This window comes from Gouania willdenowi, unplaced genomic scaffold, assembly GCF_900634775.1.
Source record: "Gouania willdenowi unplaced genomic scaffold, fGouWil2.1 scaffold_431_arrow_ctg1, whole genome shotgun sequence".
Lineage (NCBI taxonomy): Eukaryota > Metazoa > Chordata > Actinopteri > Blenniiformes > Gobiesocidae > Gouania > Gouania willdenowi.
Window position 1 is genome coordinate 253,356 of NW_021145193.1, and position 20,714 is coordinate 274,069.

The following is a 20,714-nucleotide window of genomic DNA, read 5'->3' on the forward strand; positions in this document are numbered from 1 at the left end:
AGATGAACGCAGCCGTCCCACCTCCAGGACGCCTTCATGGTTCACACTCTGTGGCCTCGTAGCTTTCCCCCACCTGAAGGAAACCAATCAGTAGCTTTATTAGAATCTAATTCAACAATAGGTTCCATTAATCAATCAATCTGGAAACCAAACTAAACACCAAAAAGAATCAAACCGTTAACGTTGATCAGGGTTGGGCTCAATTACATTTTTCACTTACAATTACGTTTTCAATTACCCATGTTCAATTACAATTCAATTACCATTACAGTGACCAGCATTTTTTCTAATTACGATTAAATCACAATTATTCTTTATTCTCAGAAAGTCAATTACAATGAATCACAATTACTGAGCCTGAAAAAAATAACCTAATAAAAGTTAACCTTCCTCTTGTGTTAGCTTTCTGTTAGCATCTCTAATGCTAACAGGTCCTAAATCAGCTGTAAAATACACTAAAAACTAATATCTATCATCTAATTTATTTCTTATCTATTGGTTTCTTTGTTAGGATTCATAATCAATAAAATTATAGGTTTTATTATTTATGGTGTGGGTGTCTGAGCCTTTTTATGTCTCAGTTTACCCCTAGATTTCATTTTTTAAATGGTATCATATGTGTAGAACTGTACATAGAACTGTAACATGGTTCACCAGTTTTGAGTTAAATTATAATTGACAATATTTCTAGAATTTTAAAAGTGAATAAAACAAATATGGTGCAAAATAATGTGTTTTGTTAGGCATAGATCTTCTAATAAGAACGTTCCAAAGGTTTTAGACCATATTTGTAAAAACAGGAGGATCCCTTTAAAGCTGCTGAAGTTTCTTGCATTGCATTGTGGGATGTGGAGTCCCGTAACGATTGCATAGAAGTTTTTTTTAACTTCATTCTTATTGTGATTTCTTGTGTTTGGACCCAAAAACTCTACCACAGTACCTTCCCAACACATTTCTGGTGTTTTCACTCAAACTCTTGGCCAAACTATGGAAGATGTTTCATTTGGGGCTTACAAAGAAAAATCCAAATCTGGCCAAAATGTAACATGTTGCAGAGGGAAGTGATGTCACAGGGAACATCTGGAACAACTAGAACAAAAATGGAGCCTAGCTAATCACTGTCCTCCTTGTCTGGCAAAGAAACACAAGAAATCCCAGGAAGAATGAAGTAAAAAGACTTTTTTACATTCATCTACAGGCCTCCACATTCCATTTTTGTTCTTCTCATAAATACACATAGACTGGCATGAATTGATCATCTCTCTTATGGAAGACACCAGTTAGTCTTTATGGGTCCAGATTTAACCTGGACCTGATCCTTCTTTATAGGTCCAGGCCTATTGGTCTACTATTGTGTCACTGATGAATCCCTTCATCAGTTCAACACACACTTCAACATCAACTCATTGATTCATGTCTCAGGTGTGTGATTCCTTGTTGGTGATGAGAGAGAGGACAAAAACCCTAAGGCCACAGTGGGTTGCCACGACAACTTCTGGAGCCGTACTCATTCCTGAAAATAAAGAGAAGTAGAGATTAGCGACACAGTCTAAGCAACACACTGTAAATACAGTGAGGAAAGCTTGTATTTGATCTGTTGGGCTTCATAAGAGAGGAGTGACTGTAACTTTCAATGAGCTCCGTTAACAAGTTTTAGACTGAGTCAGCACTTTTTGCCTGTTTGGCACCTGGTGACATTTTTGTAACTCTTTTCATTTTCATTACACGTGGGTTTCTCCCTGTCTGTGATTGGGAGAAAAGGGAGATTTGTGAGAATATGGCGTCTAACTGCATGTGTTAAGGTTACGTAAGTATTGGATATTTGCCTGTAGGTAATCAGATTACTATAGGATCATTATGAGGGGACTTATGTTTGTAAATGCTTGCACACACATTAAAGCACATTGCACAGAATGTAGTGGATATCTGGACAGTTGGTGATAAAGAGGAACTGTGGACTGACATCCCTAAACAGCTCTGAATGTACTGTAGACCAGTGGTTTTCAACCTTTGCAGCCCACGACCTCCAAAATAAAGGTTCCATAGAGCGGGGACCCCCACTGTAGCTGAAGGTGGTTGAACACAGACATGAACATTGAAGAACAGTCATGTGGAGACAGGACCATCTATAAGGGGGAATAAATGAGAGATTTTTGGTGTCCATCAATAAAGTCAGTAAAATGATGGTTTATTGTTCTATGAATCTGTGATAACCACATTTATTTATTTATCTTAATATTAGGGATGTAACGATTAATCATAAGGCAGTTAAAAATTGATTCATAGGTATAACGATTCACATCGATGCTGTGAAAATTGAATCGCAGTACTTTTTTTAACCAGCAGAAGTGTTGGCGGTGAGCAAAATCTGCTAATACTTTCTTTCTGGCCATCTTCTACTCTTAAACATATTCATAATGATTCATAACCCCTTTAGCACCGAAAGAATATTTGTAATATTACGTGAATATCTGTAAAATTCACGTTTTTCTATTAGCTCTGTCTGCTAGCATAGCATCTCTTCTTCACTGCAAAATATCTGCATGCCAACCGACCACTGTGTTACCAGCGCCCTCTGCTGGTCTAAACAAATATCTGACCTAAATACAGTAAAATGACTGTTTTTTTTTGTTTTTTTTTAAGTCCAATTGTTAAGGCACAAAATACAATAAGCTTCTTTTTCATTTCTATTATTCCTTTATTCATTTCATTCAAGATTTATCTTTAGTTAAATTGCATTGTTTTGAATAGTTTATCAAGGGATTCTTTTGACAATGAAAAATAGTATAGTATTTTCCCCCAAAAAAATAAAGGAATATTTTTCAGTCATTTATATACAGTCCCATTTTGTAAAATAAATTGTGAGAGAATCCTACCGTGAACCCAGTATCGTGAATCGAATCGTATTGGGAGTTGAGTGAATCGTTACATCCCTACTTAATATCAATATCGGCTTTTTAGCAGAGACTAGCTTAGTCTCTGCTAACTAGCTTAGCCTATGCTAACTAGCTTAGTCTCTGCAAACTAGCTTATCTTCTGCTAACTAGCTTAGTCTCTGCTAAATAGCTTAGCCTCTACTAACTAGCTTTGTCTCTGCTAACTAGCTTTGTCACTGCTAACTAGTTTAGCATCTCTTAACTAGCTAAGTCTCTGCTAATTGGCTTAGTCTCTGCTAATTAGCTTAACCTCTGCTAACAAGCTCATTCTTTGCTAAATAGCTTAGCCTCTGCTAACTAGCTAAATCTCTGCTAAATAGCTTAGCCTCTGTTAACTAGCTTGGTCTCTGCTAACTAGCTTAGTCACTGCTAACTATTTTAGCCTCTGCTAACTAGCTAAGTCTCTGCTAATTGACTTAGTCTCTGCTAATTAGCGTAACCTCTGCTAACAAGCTCATTCTTTGCTAAATAGCTTAGCCTCTTCTAACTAGCTTAGTATCTGCTAACTACCTTAACCTCTGCTAACTAGCTAAATCTCTGCTAAATAGCTTAGCCTCTGCTAACTAGCTTAGTCTCTGCTAACTAGCTTTGCCTCTGATAACTAGCTTAGTCTCTGCTAACTAGCTTAGCCTCGATTAAATAGCTTAGCCTCGCCTAACTAGCTTAATCTCTGCTAACTAGCTTAGCCTCTGATAACTAGCTTAGTTTAACTAAATAGCTTAGCCTCTGCTAACTAGCTTAGTCTCTAACTAGCTTAGACTTTGCTAAATAGCTTTGCCTCTGCTAACTAGCTTAAGCTCTGCTAACTAGCTTAGCCTCTGATAACTAGCTTAGTCTCTGCTAAATAGCTTAGCCTCATAGTTGTCTTTGTCACATTTTATTTGACATTAATAATTAATTATGCACATTGATAAATATTGTACATGAAATGAGTGATAACACGTGTTATACAATAGATGTACCTTAATAATTTTACATGTCCTTTGGTGTACCAAAGGACATGTAGACTTTTTCCTGTTTCACTTTGTACAGTTTAGAAGTTTACTAACATAATGTCACTAATTTAATGTTGTCTTTCTATTATTACACTTACAGCCAATACATGTTGTTCTCTAACTAACATGTGCTATTGTTCACAGATTGTGCTCAGGGATTCAAACCAGTGAAGATTCAGAGATACCAGTACACCTGTGTGGCAGGTACAGCCTTGTGCAGCCACGTGGCAGCTCTACCGTACCAGACGGCCCACTACTCCCAGCTGAGGATTACATCTGTTCTCCCAGTGTTCAGCTGTACAGACACTGAACAGAAGTGGTACAAACCAGTTACCATGGTAACCAACCTTTTAATCACACATGCTTCTTATTTATGACATGACTTGTTTGTGTGTTGTTTGTTGTTTTTCACAGAAGTAACTTGTATAAAGGCATCAACTACACTCTACCAGACATCTCTACTCTGAAAGTTCAGGACGTGTATGATGGACTCACTGCTGATGAAGCTCCATGATAACATGTGGTGGGGGGCTTGACCTGGAGCCTATAGCAGTAGAGGAGTACTGTGGGGTAAGGGAGGTCAATCATGTATGTAATGTTTTACCAACATGTATAAATAAATGATTTAGATCAAAGCATTATGGTGTTCTCTACAGTTTAAGTCATTAGTTTTAAAAGGGAATTGACAGGAAGTAAAAAATCAGTGACCAAACAAAAGCAGAACACGACTTAAATTAACACAACAAACATTTTAATAAGGTAGCATTCAAAGGCTTGAACTGTATGAAAACATATTTAATACAATTATAAACACTGATAATATTTAGAATAAAGGGGTTGTGAAAGTGGACAGATGAATGTTGACTACTGCTACAATTTAACTATTTTAGATTTAAGGGATTTAGATTTAAAGTACAAACAAAAACTGGTTTAATGCACACTTAGATCTGAGAAACTCTTTTTATATTCACCAAGGTTTTGGTCTGACAACCTTCATCAGGTCATTGCAAATAACATTCACACAGTGGAGGCCGACCAATAGAGGGCGATAGGGCGCATAATCTAAAACCCCTATATTACAGTATTATATGTAGACATATTATCAGATTATAACTGACATAAAACAGACAGTCTGTGGTTCTAGAAAAAGGATCAGAGACATTTTTATCCACATGATATTTTATTCAACATAATTCATATTAGTGAGTAGAAGGTGAGTGTGATCAACTATTCTCAATGTGACGTTTTTTAGTTTACCTTTAGTTCCTCGTAGCCATGGTAACCTCTTTTCCTTTGATTTACATTCAAACCTGTGATTTATGACATATCAGTGGAAAGTGGTAGAAATGAGCTTTTAGTCCATTTCAGGAAATGTGTAGTTTTTTCACCACGACAGACTTCACTAACCTTCACCACCATCAGATTATTACGTCACCTAGTGGAAGTGTGTCTGATTGTCAAAACAAACGTGATGGCCTTTTCCTAACTCCTCTCCTAACACCTTTCCTTAACCCTGTGATGTCATCTATGAGGGTTAAGGAAAAGTGGGTAGGAAAGGACATAGGAGGGACTATTAGGACACAGACAAGGACCTCTAAAGACAGGAATTGACTTTAATGTGGAGGTGATGCAGCTTTGACCACTAGAAGGAGGCCCAGGATCCTTTAGTTTAACTTATTACATTACTTAATGTTTAATAAATATTCATCATTGTTCATTTAACTAATAAAATTAAACAGTTAATAAATAAATTGTTTAATTATAATGTTCAGATATTATTATTCATTAATTCATCAAATAAGATTAATTTATTTAACGTTTAACTAATTTTATTAAATAATAAATTAAGTAGTTAAACTGAATTAAAAATTAAAAAAACATTGAAGTTAAATAGTAAAGTTAATTAGGTAAAGCTTAATTCAGAATCAGATCAGAATCAGAATCAACTTTATTGACCAAGTAATGTATGTTATACACTACAATGAAATTACATTGGACACATTGAGTTTGGGGGGACATTTAATAATTTAAACTTTATTAGAATTAATGTATTAAAGTTTAGTAAAAAAGAGAATAAAACAGTCAATTATAACTGAACGTTTGGAAGATATTTTATTACATGTCTAAGGAATATTAACATTGAATTAATTCCAATGAAGTGATGGTCCATTTGCTTCTCCTTCTATTTAAATGTTGTTTAGTCTTGAAGCTTAAATTAAAGTAACTATAAGGTTTGTGAGAAAATAATGTTGAACACAAATGTTTGTTTGTTTTTTTGTTAGAATTCAAGGTTTTTCACCTGATAATCCTAATCTGTTCAATGTTCTAATCAATACATTCATCAACTCAGAAATAAAACCACTTTATTATAGGAATCAACTGTTTCATTTCTCATAGAACAATGTGGTCTGTCAGCCTGCCTGTGTCTGTCTGTCTGTCTGTCTGTCTGTCTGTCTGTCTGTCTGTGTGTGTCTGTCTGTCTGTCTCACAGAGGACTCAGAGACACTGAGGAACCAAACCAAAACCCAAACCCAGGATACAGAGTGTCAGTGAAGGAGGTACAGACGGTGTGGATGAGTGTCATAGAGTCAGAGGAGACTTCATAGAAGGACAGACGTCCATCAGGACAGTCCACATACACTCCTACTCTACCAGAGGAACCACAGGGACAGGAGGTACGTGTGTCTATGTTATTGTGAATGAAGGAGTAAAAACCATTGTAACATCTCAGACTCCAGGACTGATTATTAAATCCAAACCAACAATCATCACTGTTTCCTTTCCTTCTGATTCCTCTGTAACTCACTGCTATAATAACATTTCCATTCCACTCCACCTCCCAGTAACAGTGACCAGTCAGACCAGTACTACACAGAACCTGATAGATATCAAATCTGTCCTGATGATCAGGATAAAGCTCCTCCTCCTTCACACGTGTCACCATCCTGTTGTTGTCAGACAGTCTGAGGTTTCTGTTGATGGAGTTTGTGTCGAGGTGAATGTGACAGAAATCTGATGAGACACAAAGAAACAACAGTTGATCATGTGATGCTTCATTGTCTCTGTATCACTGACATGTTCATTCACTCAGAGCTTCATGAGGACACTTTGAATGAACACACACACACACTTACACTTCCTCACACCAGCTTTGATCCTCTGCTCTCCTCCATGGTCCGCCCTGCAGGAGCAAACACAGGCAGTGATTTACACACCTAAAGAGTCCAAAGTGCTGCTCAGAAACCTGATGCCATCTCCATCAAGCTCTCCATGTTTCTACTGGTTTGTCTTCAACACCTTCTTCATCTCCTTCAAAGTGTTCCTCTCTTCATCTTCACTGATTGGTTCCACCTCCTCTGATCTTAACTATACACTATTATATATATGTATATATACACTATTTGGTCACCTAGGCTGAAATCCAATCAGAACTCATGTGATCATGTGATCTAACGTATTGATCACATCTAATCTGTCTGTGTTTACAAACATTAATACCATCATAAATCAGGTTGATCAACAGTAACTGAATATTCAGCAGGGCCACAGGAAGTAGTGGTGCTGGGGGTGCTGCAGCTCCCCCTATTGGTGAGAATGTAGGTGTTTAAATGTAGTCTATGAAAAATATTCAACACAATTTATAAATTCATTATGAATATTTAGGGAAATGATTTTGACACACGTAGGTTATTACGTGTATTTTGTATTTGAATATAATTATTTTGAGGACTAATCAACACAGGTTCACGTTGACTATTGAAGACATGGGTACGCAGCACCATGACCCAGAAAAGACTCACACACCTTTCTCTGATACACGCCCACACACAGATTCTGACTCTCTGGACATTTGTTTCCTCATGAGAGACATTATCTCCACGCCCCCAGAGCACACCTCCACATCTGGACACCTGTAACCATGGTAACCCTCCCTGCAGCTCAAAGTAATTGCATGGTGCCACCGTACACTTTCATATCTATTCATACAGTTTAACGTCACACTACAGTATTTTTACAAGGTGGTGGTGATGGAGATGGAGTGTGTTATTATAATTGTGTGTTCTGTGTGTAATGGATGTGGAGAGTTGTTAAATAACGTTTAAATAGTCGGATTATTTCCTTGTGGTGTGCATGAAAGGATTTTGGAGTCACGTGACATAAACATAGATGGTGCAGTGACTCAGGTTCATGTCAGCTGATCTAATCTATTGCATTGTTATAGTGTTATTGTGAAGTTTAGCTAATAGTGCATATATTCATCTGAGAACTGATGATGTCTGTGCGTTACAGACCCTGGCTGTGAGTGTGCACCAGGGGCGTAGCACCACATTTTGGGCCCTGGGTACAAACCATCTTGTTGGGCCCCTCCTGTAACTTTTAATATCTACACTTTTTTTCACCTGTAAACTACACTAGTATTCTGATATAAACTTTATTTTTTTGTATTTTATTTGAACTAGATTTATATATTTGAGAAAGTTTAAGTATAGGATACAGTTATTTGATTTTTACTGTATTTGTATTGTGTATTTGAAAAACAATAAATAAAAAAAACTTTAAAAATATAATTTTATACAGTTTTTACCTATTTTTTCACCAATTACTAGACATTTAAACTCAATTTAATTCCAGGCGGACCCTAAGGTTGAAAAAAACTGCAATAAACTAATGACTTCATATCCATTGTTTGTATTTTATAACTCTGTTCTACTATATTTTAATGGTTTATTGAATATTGTGTTTGTGACATACTTTTGCTACCATATATATATATATATATATATATATATATACACACACACACACACACACACACACACACACACACACACACACAAAGCAAACCTGTACAAAGGTTAATAAAAGGTAAATATAGATTAATTAGAATCATAGGGACACTCTGGACACCTACTTAAGACTTAGTGGCAGCAAAATGTAGTCTTTAAAAATCATCTTTTTTTAAATAAATTTATTTCCATTTAAAATTTGACGTGCAAAAGGAATGTTCCAGCATTTAAATGTGTGAGTGCGCGTAGTTAATTTCAAACTAAATAATGTATTAGACATTCATGATTAGTTGTTTGTGTGTTTTACTTTATTTTCATTTCTACTTTTTCCTCTAATTAGAGTTGACATAGTGATCATGGACAATAACTTTGTTTATGTTTTTGCTGTTGTTTAATAGGATTACAGTAGTTAATTGGGTTAATAATATCAATATCAAACATTAATTAATTTGTTTAAATGGGTTTTTTCTTTAATATTTATGTCTTTGTCCTTCATGTATAAAGTAAAAATGCTCTTAATAGTTATAACTTGTAGTTTAAATAAGTTTGGTAGTCGTACATATTTTTATTCTTTTTAGTTTTTGAATGTGGATAATATCACACACTAAAGTATAATTCTCCCTTTAGAAATACATTTGTCTTATGAATTCTAATACATTACAATGAGAAATAAATGAATAAACAAACCTCTTTGTTTCATATATCTTTGTAAAAGTACATTATTCCATAGAACAATTAAAAGAGACGGGATTATTTTTAATAAGGGATTAATAGTAAACAAATAATTTACTTGATCTATTGATTGACTGTATATAGTGATTATTTCAAAAACATAATAATTAAACATAAGACAACCATACATATTCACAGAAGTATAATTTACTCTCTTAATGGTTTTCTGGTGTATGTAAACATGAAACACATCAATTTAGAAATCATTAAATCAAAACTATATGTTAAATTCCCATAAGGTTTTATAGATAGCGCTAATTATTCTGTAATTTGTCTCATGTTTAATTAAAAAACGAAAACATTATTGAAATAAGATCAAACTAATTATTGAACAAACTAAAAAACTTAAATTGTAATATCAAATTAGGAAAATAAACTAAAATACATTTTGGTTAAGAAACTTTGTTATAAAAGTTCAGCCTTTGTTTCAAAGTTAGATTTGAAATGTTTAACATAAAACATCTCCTCCATAAACCAGTAATTATTTTATTTTTAAAGCTAAAATATATAAAGACTAAGAAAAAAATATGAAACAACAATATTTATGTTTTAGTTTGATTTAGAATATTTCATTTAAAGTCACTAATGTCCTAAAAAGTCACAACTTTCACATTATTACATTATTTAATAAAAATAAACATAGACACAAAACACACATCAAACAAATGTTTTTCTGATCTTAAATCAGAAATGTCCAAATCAACATATATTAAATTAAAAAGCTTTAATAGATAAACCAGAAATGAATTTCTCCTCTTTTTGACATGAATGAAATGAATGATTATGAAACTATATCTTGGTGAACTGCAGTGAACTGGTAGAAAGAACATTAGATAACACACAACACAACTTGTTCACAACTGATACAGAAAGAATATAAAAATAACATTGTTTGACCTAGAAAATAAACACTTACACAACAGAATAATTACAACATATAAACATTGATTAAATAAGATATTATGGAAACAACACACACACACACACACACACACACACACACACACACACACACACACACACACACACACAGCATGTATGGGAGAAACGTGTTGTGAGTGAAAAATGTACCAGGGCGTGTCTTTGAGTGAGTGATCATGTGATAGAAGGATAGCTGTTTGCACACATATATACATACACACATACATACACATATACATACAGACTTACACACATACCAGTTTTTGTTTAATTCTTTAAATATTTATAATTTAAGATGGGTTAGGATCTTTTTTTTTAAGGAATTACTGAAAAGTTTTCCTTGTTGGTCATACGTTGATATTTTTGAAATGACAATTAGAATAACTTTTGGATATCATACTTATAGATTTCATACTGTTTTCTTTCTACTGATGAATAGAGTTGATTGACTTTATTTTTGTGTATCACTCCACAACACTTTACATTTGTAGCTTGAATAAAACTCATATTTTTTAGTTAAAAGGTAAATGAACAAATGATCTTAATAACAGACATGGATAACATTATTTCATATATTGAGGAATCATATATACTATATAGACCCTGGCCCAGAATGCAGAACAGTGGCTGATCACCTGAGGTTATAAAAACAACCTCACCACCTAAAACGTCTAATCAAAGATGGGGGGCTGAACTGTACATGGTAGGTGGTCTATAGATTTAACTAGGACTCTTTAGAGAGATTAAAGACATAAATACAATCACAAATCTGTTCCCTTGTAATCTATATAAATATTAGTAGAGCCATAAATTAACATAACACCTGGTTACATTTCTGTTTTGTTCTAATTACTGTTTTATTCTAATGATTTCATTTACTTTTCAGTTCTTTGAGTTTTTTCTTTTTTTTATTCACTTACTTCTTTAATAATCTCTGTTAGTTTGAATATTATGTTACAACTGTGTAAAATATTGTCATTTTCCTCTCTTTATGTTCTAAAAATATCACAACTAAAACCCTTATGTGTATTTATATCCTCAGATAGATAAATAAATATTTAGACATGGATAGAATTAGATAGAAATTACAATTTGAAATATCTAAATTTCGACTTTTTTGACTTGATAACTTGTGTCAGAGCAATAATTAAAACATACTTTCTTAAGCTATATTTATATTTTTGTATGAACACAATCCTCACTGATTGGTTCCACCTCCTCTGATCTTCTCTCTCATTCCTTCATCAGCTCCTCATAGTTCTCCATCAGCCTCTCCTCACTCCTCACTACCTTCTTATCTCTGTCCTTCATCCCTCTAACCTGTCCCAGTCCTCCTCCTTTAGTGTCCCACCTCTCACACCTTCATCACATTCCTCTGATACAGCTCTCTGTCACACATGTGATGGGGATTGATGTGAACATGTGATGAGCTGCTGTGTGTCTCACCTCAGAGTGTTCAGTCTCTGAGAGAGCAGCTTCACTGCTGAGTCTCCTGGATGGTTGTAGCTCAGGTCCAGCTCTCTCACACTGGAGGAGTTGGAGCTCAAAGCTGCTGCCAGAGAAGCCCCCCCACCTCTGTGATGACACAACCTGACAGACTGGATTCAGAAAAATATCCACAACTCAGGAAACAAGTGAGGAGACGAGGAACAGGACAATGTTGATGGAACATGTGATCTCACTGACCTGAGATAGTCCAGTGTACAGTGAGGACTCTTCAGTCCTTCACATAGCAGCTTCACTCCTGAATCCTGTAGATCATTGTTACTCAGGTCCAGATGTTTCACACTGGAGGACTGAGAGCTGAGGACTGAGGACAGAGCTGCACAGCTTCTCTCTGAGAGACCACATGAACTCATTCTGATGAAGAATCAGAGACACCTTACAGATGTTTGTCTGTGAGAGAATTAAAGACACGTTCTTCTAAAGTCACATACTTAACTTTCTTGGAGGCTTTGATCACTGGGAGCAGCTTCACAAAAGCTTCCTCTGAAGGAGAGAATCTTTTCAGGTCAAAGACATCCAGATGTTCTTGTGATGACAGTAAGATGAAGACCAGAGCTGACCACTGAGCAGGAGACAGCTTCTCTGTGGAGAGACGTCCTGATCTCATGGACTGTTGGATCTGCTCCAGCAGAGAGTGATCATTCACTTCATTCAGACAGTGGAACAGGTTAATGCTTCTCTCTGTGGAGAAACTCTCACTCAGCTTCTCCTTGATGTATTTAAATGTTATCTGATTGGTCTGTGAGTCACTTCCTGTCTGTGTCAGCAGGCCTTGTAGGAGCCTCTGATTGGTTGGCAGTGAAAGACCCAGCAGGAAGCGGAGGAACAAGTCCAAGTGTCCATTTGGACTCCGTAAGGCCTCGTCAACAGCACTTTGATGGAGAAGTTTTAAGTCAGGCTGACCTCCACTATGGGGAAGGTTGAAAGTTTGTTTGAATTTAAACATCCATGAGTTCTCCAGAAGATTGACTTTAGAGCTGATGAACGTCTGATGGACATGAAGAGCAGCCAGAAACTCCTGAAGGCTCAGGTGGATGAAGGTGAACACCTTGTCCTGGTACAGGTTGCTCTCCTCTATGAAGACCTGTGTGAACACTCCTGAGCACACTGAGGCTGCGCTGAGGTCCATGCCACACTCTGTCAGGTCACTCTCATAGAAGATCAGCTTTCCTTTCTGCAGCTGCTCAAAAGCCAATTTTCCCAGAGACTCTATCATCTTCCTGCTCTGTGGATTCCAGTGTGGATCTGTGGCAGCTCCTCCATCAAACTTCACCATCTTGACTTTGTTCTGAAGGACCACATAATGGCTGTAGATCTGAGTCAGAGTCTTGGGCAGCTCTCTCTCCTCTCTACTCTTCAACACGTCCTCCAGAACTGTAGCAGTGATCCAGCAGAAGAGCGGGATGTGGCACATGATGTGGAGGCTACGACACGTCCTGATGTGGGACATGATCCTGCTGACCTGCTCCTCATCTGTGGACCTCTTCCTGAAGTACTCGTCCTTCTGAAGGTCAGTGAACCCTCTAACCTCTGTGACCATGTCCACAAATTCAAGAGGGATCTGATTGGCTGCTGCAGGCCGTGTGGTTATCCAGAGGCGGGCTGAGGGAAGCAGTTCTCCTCTGATGAGGTTTATCAGCAGAACCTCCACGGAGGTGGACTCTGAGACATCAGTCAGGGTCTGAGTGCTGAGGAAGTCCAGGGGGAGCCGACACTCATCCAGACCATCCAAGATGAACAAAACCAGGAAGTCCTGGAAGCTGCAGATTCCTGCTTCTTTGCTTCCAGAGAAGAAGTTATCAACAAGTCCCACCAAGCTGAAGCTCCTCCCCCTCAGCACGTTCAGCTCTCTGAAGGTCAGTGGGAATGTGAAGTGGACCTCCTGCTGGGCTTTGTCTTCAGCCCAGTCCACAGTGAACTTGTGTGTTAAGAGTGTTTTCCCAATGCCAGCCACGCCCTTTGTCATTACTGTCCTGATTGGTCGAGGTCTTCCAGGACGGTGTTTAAAGAGCTCTTCTAGTGTGATGGCTCTTTCTGCTGTGTCTGATCTCCTGGATGCTGTTTCTATCTGCATGACCTCATGTTCCTGGTTGACCTCTACACTCCCTCCCTCTGTGATGTAGAGCTCTGTGAAGATCTCCTTCAGGAGGGTTGGACTTCCTGCTTTAGCCACGCCCTCAGACACACACTGGAATTTCTTCTTCAACTTGGACTTCAGCTCACGTTGGTATCGATGAGCCTTTGTTCCTGAATGAAGACAAACTTAATGTTAGAGTGGAGAAGTCAGAGCAGGTTTGAACATTGGAGATCAAAGTGTGTGATGTTCTCAGTCTGGATGGTTCCTCAGATTAAATGTGACTGATTGAATCATGCTTTGAAAAAGAAAAGCCAGCTTTGTGTCCTTCATGTGATGTTCCTCACAGTGAAGACGTTCACATGCTCTTACTGCTCTGCAGACGCTCAGCCAGCTCCTCCTGCTTCATCCTCTTCAGGAAATACAGTGTGATCTTCAGAAAGGCCTCCCTGCTCCTCCTCTGCTCCTCATCTTCACCCTCCATCTGACTCTCTGAGCACTCTGGATCATCTCCATCCACAATCTTCTGCATGTGTTTGAGTTCAGCCTTAACAAAGCTGATGATGTTGTCCTCTAGCAGCTGGAACACAAACACATTAAAGGTGATGAGTGAAGGCCTGCTCCGTGTGTGTGTGTGTGTGTTTGTGTGTGTGTGTGTGTGTGTGTGTGTGTGTGTGTGTGTGTGTGTGTGTGTGTGTGTGTGTGTGTGTGTGTGTGTGTGTGTTGTGTGTGTGTGTGTGTGTGTGTACAGTGGTTTGATCTCAGGCTGACACAGGTTTAGTGTCTTTGTAGACGTACACACCATAAAGATGGAGTCAGGCTCAGCTCCAGAGGAACCATCCACACCCTCCAAGCTGCTGTGGAGAAGACACAGACACTCAGACATGCTGAGGAGCAGCTGGAGGAAAGCACAGGAAGCTATGCTAACATCATGTGAACATCAGTAACAGTGGGTGATGTCCTGCAGAGCCACAGTGCAGTGAGTGTGGAGCAGCCTTTGGAGCTCAGCTCACGTGTGGAACATCTCAGCATGTTTCCACTGAACAGGAGAACAAGTCTGTTAGACTGAGGCTTTATTTGTCTTCAGTCCTTTATAAATCTGAGATCACACACTGTCTAAGACTCACCTACACACTGGAGACCATTCCTACAAAGCCTTTTCTCTTTCACCTTCCACTGTTTGCTGAGATTTACATCAACACCACTTCAAATAACAAACATAGTCCATCAAAATTGATTTTTTTTTTAATTTTTGTTGGGGGTGCTTACACTCTCAATGGGCCACTTTTCTTTCTGGCTTTTTAACACACCACACTAAATAGGGCAAACATTTAAAACACAATATAAATACAAAAATAATAAATAAACATGAAAACACCATACATATATAAAACTAATTAACTAAGGCTCCTGTGGTGAGGGCGGTCCAGGTCAACCAATTTCTTCTAAAGCTGGTGGTCCCGTACCAGCAGATCTGCATCCTCCACAACAAGTCTGTGTTGTCTGAGATTGCCTGTTATGATATTGACCCATTGTGGGCGGGGCTTGCCTCCTGGTTGTCTCCAACCTGCTGCCCTTGGGTCAAACTGTAGAATAGCTTTCATCAGATGGTCAGGAGGTAGGTGGAGGACATGGTCAAACCACCATGTGTGTCACTGTGCAGCCAAGCAAGATGTTCTAGGCTGACATGTGTGGGCTCTTAGCATTTCATTAGAATAAAAATAAACAAAATAAATACTTGAAATTGTTTAAACTGTGAACCCTGAATCTATAATCTATGAAAGTTTAACTTTTTGAATGAAATTATGGAAATTAAACAACTTTTCCATGATATTCAATTTTTTTTTTTTATAAAGGGTCTGTATAAGAGGGTGTGGACACTTTAACAACCTCATTCTCTCAGTTTTTTTTTCATTTTTACTTCATCTCCCTGAAATGTTTGTTTTTCAATTGCATTGTACAGGTTATAGGTCACATTAAAGGTGGAAAATACTGTGAAATTATTTTTTTTATATTGTCCCTCCTCTGCTTACTCTCCATAATCGTTTTGAAGCCCTCTCATACAAAAATGAAGATAAACTCAGTCCAATTGAGCGACTGAAACAACCACCAGGAAAACGTCTCCACCACTACAGGGACTGAATTCCCATCAGTCCAAATCCTCCATAGCCCGTCTAAAACTTCTCAGAGCAGCAGTACAGAGACACTCTGGTTCCACGTACAGCCCTACAGCCATCAACAAACAGTGCTTCCACACCGGCCGACCCCGACGACGGAGGGTCCCCCAGCCATCAGTGACCCTCTCACCATCAGACGCTCCTGGTCAGTGTAACAGGTTCACACACATTCCTAGTCACTCATTATTGGTGATTCAATAACTAGGAACACCAGATTATTTAATGTCATCACACACTGTATTCCAGGTGCTACAGTTCACACTATCTGAGACAAACTGAACCAAATGTTACCCACGCTGCCAGCAACTGTTACTAAAATAGTGTTACACGTAGGAACAAACCACGACGTGAATCAATGTGAACCATGAGTGAGTTTAACCTTCTCTTTATTGTTTTAAAGACGTGGGAAATCAGTGTTTATCTCTGGTCCTCTTCCTACACTAAATAAATAACCAAAGAACAAACAGTACATGAATTGGTGTCGTATGTGTTTGTTCTGTCTTTGACTTCGTCGTCTTCTGTGTTGTTGGAGGTGGTTTGGTTATAAACACATTTTATTAATAAGTGATATGTTATAAGTTATATTATATGTTATATGACATAGGTATATAATATATGCCTCCAATTGGAGGGTCAGTCACTTGGTACCAGTGACAACTGCTGGTTTCTAGTGGTATTACAGGAGTTACAAGTTAAAAGTTGGCTATTTTCCAAATGTGTTCCAAAAGTCACATGTACAGAGACAGCCAATAGAATGTCCTGGTTTGATGACACACACATACAGATGTGATTACAGACACACAGAATGAATTACACACAGACAACTATGTTAATAAATCCTAATTCTACACACAGATTGTGTTACACACACACACACATAGTTTTGTTACAATAATGGCCCCATACAGTGAAACTACAGATAGAACACAGAGTTTATGAGTGTTCATCAATGTCAAACCTCATGTGTTCTGTTTGTTCTAATTAATAAAAGTTATTAATAATAATATAGTACATGGTGTGAGTAAATGGTGTAACAGGTTATAAACACAGCGTTGACAGGACAAGCTGAAAAGAACACTTAGAATGTGCTGACATGTCTTATCGTCAACTATTGGAGGATTTGGAGAGCTGTGCTCTCTGCAGGAGAACGTCTAAAGATGGAGCTGATCTGTGGCTCCTCCCCCAAAATATAGTGACTGATTAATGCTGTGATTGTAAATGTTGGAGCGACAGACAACGTGCACTAAAGCCATCCCAGTGCACATCCAGCTGCTGTCTGAGCCTCCATTGGTGAGTGTTACAATGATTAGAAATGATTGATCAACCTCTGATGATTTATTACAACATCTCTATGGGTCATAGAGGGATACGGTTACGTACTGAAGCTGGGGCTAATGACCCCCCTAACCAACCTGAGGTCATTGGCTCCCAGAAAGGCTGATCAGTCACAGAGCAGAGCAGGAGGAGGAACTAAACCCATCAACACTATCACATTATCAGGAGGTGATCAGTTCTACACCTCCATCACTGATCACCTGCCCTGGAGCGTCTGCAGTGTTGAACGTGACATCCAACAGCATCCAACAGCACCGCTGCTACCTATCTTCATTTGAATTAATATTTAGTGCTGAGTTCAACAAACTATTCATCAAACACTCACAAGTCTCATACATTACATATAATTTAACTCTAATCTAACCCTAACTCTAAGAATAAACTACACTGAGAAAAAGTATTATTGTTGTAATCTGTCCTCAGATCTGTTTAATTCAATGATCTGAATAGAAAGGACAGAAAAAAACCTTACAGTAGTATTTGTAAAATTCTGTTTAAAATATTTTGTGGAAAAAAAGTAACATTTCCAGGGTTCTCTCCAGTGCTGTTGAGCGTAGGGACCCCCAACGTTGTAGTTTAGCTCCCCTACGGAGCGATGGTGCCCACTATGTTCAGTTTTCAGCAACGTTGTAATAATTGTTGTACACTTTTGTTGTTTTGTCATTTTATAGTAATTTATATAAAATTAAGATCTTGAAATAAATCAAATGGTAAAACTTTAGTTTAGGGAACACCTATTAACCATTAAATAGTTGCTTATTAGCATTCCAATTACTGAACATACTGACTCTTAATTAGTCATTATTAAATACTTATTAATGCCTTATTCTGCATGGCCTTAATATACAACCAGTAAGACATTAAATAAGAGTTTTCCCTCAATAAACTCATAATTATTACTTATTAGTAGTAAGTAAGGAAGTTGTTGTATATGAATTATGATCTCAACATGCTACCATGTTAATAAGGCATTATATGTACTAAATAAGTACTTAATATGACTAATTAAGAACCAATATATTACTAATGCTAAAAAGCAACTAATTAATGGTTAATAGATGTTCCCTAATCTAAAGTGTTACAAAAAAGGATTATATTTTTTTCATTCATAACATAACGTACCTTGTTTTTAATCACAGCTTTACTGATAACCTGATAAACCATTTGTTGGTAACTTTAACCACCAACATGAGTAGTTTTTACTGCTTGTTTGGTCACATGCTGAGACTCTAACACACCCTCATTACTTCACTGGATAAAATATGTAGAACCACACACACACACACACACACACCACACACACACACCACACACACCACACACACACACACACTTATAGCTTTGATCGTGTCAGAATTCACTGAAAAAACTCTGTTCACTCATTCTTATAGTGATGCTGCTACCATATATGGTCAATTGGAGGCGTGTCTTAATGCTAACAATCATTGGTGCAAAGTGAAGTCACATGATCTAAACTCTAACACATGTCCATCATGATCTCAGATCAACAGTTAATCTCATCATCAACTAAACACTTCATACACGTCTCAACAGAAGCTCATTGAACCACAACACTAACACATAGTGTTACCATGGAAACACACTGAACTACACAATACTAACAACAAAGAGCATTACATTAAATACATCTGATCTTTAACATTGAATGATTTATGTCAGGTTTGATTATAAAATAGATCTTTGATGGTTCTAAATGATTGTGTATGATGTAATAAAGACTAAATCAGTCATTTACAGTAATTAACAACATTTGTGCTTTGGACAGATGGACATGTGTTAGAGTTTAGATCATGTGACTTCACTTTCCACCAATGATTGTTATCAATAAAAAACTGTAAAGTATCCTGTACTTTTTATTGAGATGATCACAGTCTCCATGTGTTTAAACCATCAGTAATAATATGTTTATATAAATATACGTGTTTATCTCCTCTGTTTACCACACAGTATATGATCCATTCATTGATCAGAGATTAATACAGTTTATTTTATATTGTTAACAAGCATTGGTCCTAAAGTGTGTTAGTGTTTGAAAAATGTGCTGTAAAAGTTTAGTGTTTATCAGGTGGAGAACTAATTATAATAATGAATAATTATTAATAATAATAACTAGTGACTGAGGAAATAGTTGGTGACTGTATTTAGTGTGAAAACAAAGAAAAGTGACTGACACTTTAGTCCACATGGACTGAGAGATGAATCAACACTGCTGTGTGTACGACCTCTGTCCACACGCTTCATAAATACTGATTCTTTTTGTACTGGTGCACATTCTACATTTCATTGGTCTGAACGTATTTAGAACCAGTTCTATGAACGGATCAATAAATGAGGCCCCTGGACCATCAGGAAGACAACCAGCAACCTTCTTTATGTGGACTCACTGTGGGTCAGTAGATGGACCATCTTTGAAGTTCATGGGTTCAATCATGGACCGGTCACTTCTAAAGGACACACAGCTGGGTCCAGGTCCAGATGTGAGCTGCTTCCTGGTCCTTGAACACACACACACACACACACCACACACACACACACCACCACACACACAGTATAACACTGATGTACAGAGGTGTGAGTGCTGAGCTCTGACGTGGTCTCACCTCTGATCTTCAGTCTGGATCTCATGTTGTTCCTTCACCGTGTCCTGATCCATAGCAGAGACACACCTACACACACCACCACACACACACACACACACACACACACACACACACACACACACACACACACACACACACAAATGTATCTCAAACTAGTTTACGTTGCCAAACCAAGTGTGACATAGAACGATGTTCACACAAACAGAATAAACATTAAAATAGATATTCACTATACATACTGTATCTATAACAAAATGTACAATTATGTTCTAAGTGTTATAAAAGGGGAAACAGTTATGTACAGGGTTTTACATATATCCATATATATACTATCCTCATTAACTAGAAATGTAAAAAGTACAAACACATCATCCACTGGAAGAACCTTCTGTCAGATCACATTGCTTTGGAAAAAAATACCAGTTGTTTTTTTCCCATAATTTTTCCTCTCACTACATATGTGTTTAAGTGTGTACAGTATATGTGTACGTATGTATTTATATAGTATTTGCAGAATAGGGGAGTAACGGATTACAATTAACGGCGTTAAGGAATATGGATACAAAAAACATGTAATGGTAATCCATTACAGTATATTAAAAACATGTAATCAGATTACAGTTTTTTTTT

At 37.3% G+C, this 20,714-nt stretch overlaps 1 protein-coding gene across 1 annotated transcript; it reads right to left on the reverse strand.

Annotated features, from left to right (window-relative positions):
- Positions 1-6,337: 6,337 nt before the first annotated feature.
- Positions 6,338-20,142, reverse strand: LOC114460354 (protein NLRC3-like). The gene is given in 9 exon segments (XM_028442282.1): positions 6,338-6,943; positions 7,066-7,112; positions 11,818-11,938; positions 11,941-11,969; positions 12,058-12,231; positions 12,309-14,124; positions 14,324-14,406; positions 19,869-19,979; positions 20,085-20,142. Coding segments are annotated over 9 exon segments (2,961 nt in total). The 5' UTR covers positions 20,138-20,142; the 3' UTR covers positions 6,338-6,416.
- Between the last annotated feature and the right edge of the window lie 572 nt (positions 20,143-20,714).